Below are 1225 nucleotides of genomic sequence, written 5' to 3' on the forward strand. Positions count from 1 at the left end.
TAATCCTCTTGAGCTACCTCAGGTCTGTAAACGCTCCCTCAAAACCCCACAAGAACGAAGTGTAGGTTTGCACACGTAATAACTCTAAATTTAACAGCTATTTACTAGTTTTGACCAGGTTAACATTCTTTCATTACAGGAAAACGTGATTTCAATCTTCTCAACTCACCAGTGTCATGATGTCATTTGCCAAGTCCCTGGCAAGATCTGGAGTAACAAAACAGGACAAGCCAGTCAGTGCAACTCCAGTATCATACTGGTTAGGGCTACTCAGATCCTAAAAAAGGAAAAACAGGCTCAAAACTTTAAGATCACAGAGGATGTAGGTCAGACCAATTTTATTCACTCCAAACATACGAAGCAGAGCTTCTACTTCATGCAGATATTTATATCAACTATTAACAGCAACATCCTCATGGGAATATTTGTATCACCTATTAACAGGAACGTGCTCCAACACCCGCTAAAACACAGTCAGCCTGGGGTTTACTAATGATTATACAATAGATGGGTGACTACAACATAAAGGCAATTACAGATGTCACACCTTGGTGGTATTTTAGGAATGGAAAATAATTTCTCAAAACCTCATGCCATGACCACCAACATGTTTGAAGTCCTAAAACCCCGGTATTAAATCCCAATCCTGCTAAATCAAAGCCTGACTGTCCTCAGCTTTGCTGGGAAGAGGCACTCTCGTCGAGTGTTCACCAGTGTCCTGGCTTAATCCCTGGTGAGAAACCACAGAATCCTAGGACAGCCTGGGTTGGAAGGGACCTCACCCCGGCCATGGGCAGGGACACCCTTAACCGGCCCAGGTTGCTCAAGGCTCCGTCCAACCTGGCCTTGAGCATCTCCAGGGAGGGGGCAGACACAGCCTCTCTGGGCAACCTGTTCCAGAGGCCACCCTAATAAAATGAAATTCCTTCCCACCCAAGCCACTGGCAGCACCATCACTTTCTGTCCCTAAAGACGTAACGTGAGCTAGGGTACCGCAGACATTTTACTGGCCAACTTTCTTTGGACCTCCTCACAGTCACAGAATCCTAGACTGGCCTAGGCTGGAAGGGACCTTAGAGATCATCTGGTCCAACCTCCCTGTTTTGGGCAGGGACGCCACCTCTCGACTAGACCTGGCAACACATGGGGACCGAGTGGGAATCGAACCCGCGACCTCGGTGTTGGTCCTTGTTGCCAGCACCGTGCACAAACCACGGAGCTAACC

At 47.6% G+C, this 1225-nt stretch overlaps 1 protein-coding gene across 1 annotated transcript in view; it reads right to left on the bottom strand.

The window, feature by feature from the left end:
- Nucleotides 1–169: 169 nt before the first annotated feature.
- Nucleotides 170–1225, bottom strand: part of LOC104272829 (AP-3 complex subunit delta-1-like) — a gene marked incomplete at both ends in the record, with an annotated part of 4239 nt that continues 3183 nt past the window's right edge. The window contains one exon of the mRNA XM_009867930.1: nucleotides 170–277. Coding sequence (XP_009866232.1) covers nucleotides 170–277 — 108 coding nt within the window. The remainder of the gene's footprint in view (nucleotides 278–1225) is intronic.

This window comes from Apaloderma vittatum, unplaced genomic scaffold (assembly GCF_000703405.1).
Source record: "Apaloderma vittatum isolate BGI_N311 unplaced genomic scaffold, ASM70340v1 scaffold17854, whole genome shotgun sequence".
Classification (NCBI taxonomy): domain Eukaryota; kingdom Metazoa; phylum Chordata; class Aves; order Trogoniformes; family Trogonidae; genus Apaloderma; species Apaloderma vittatum.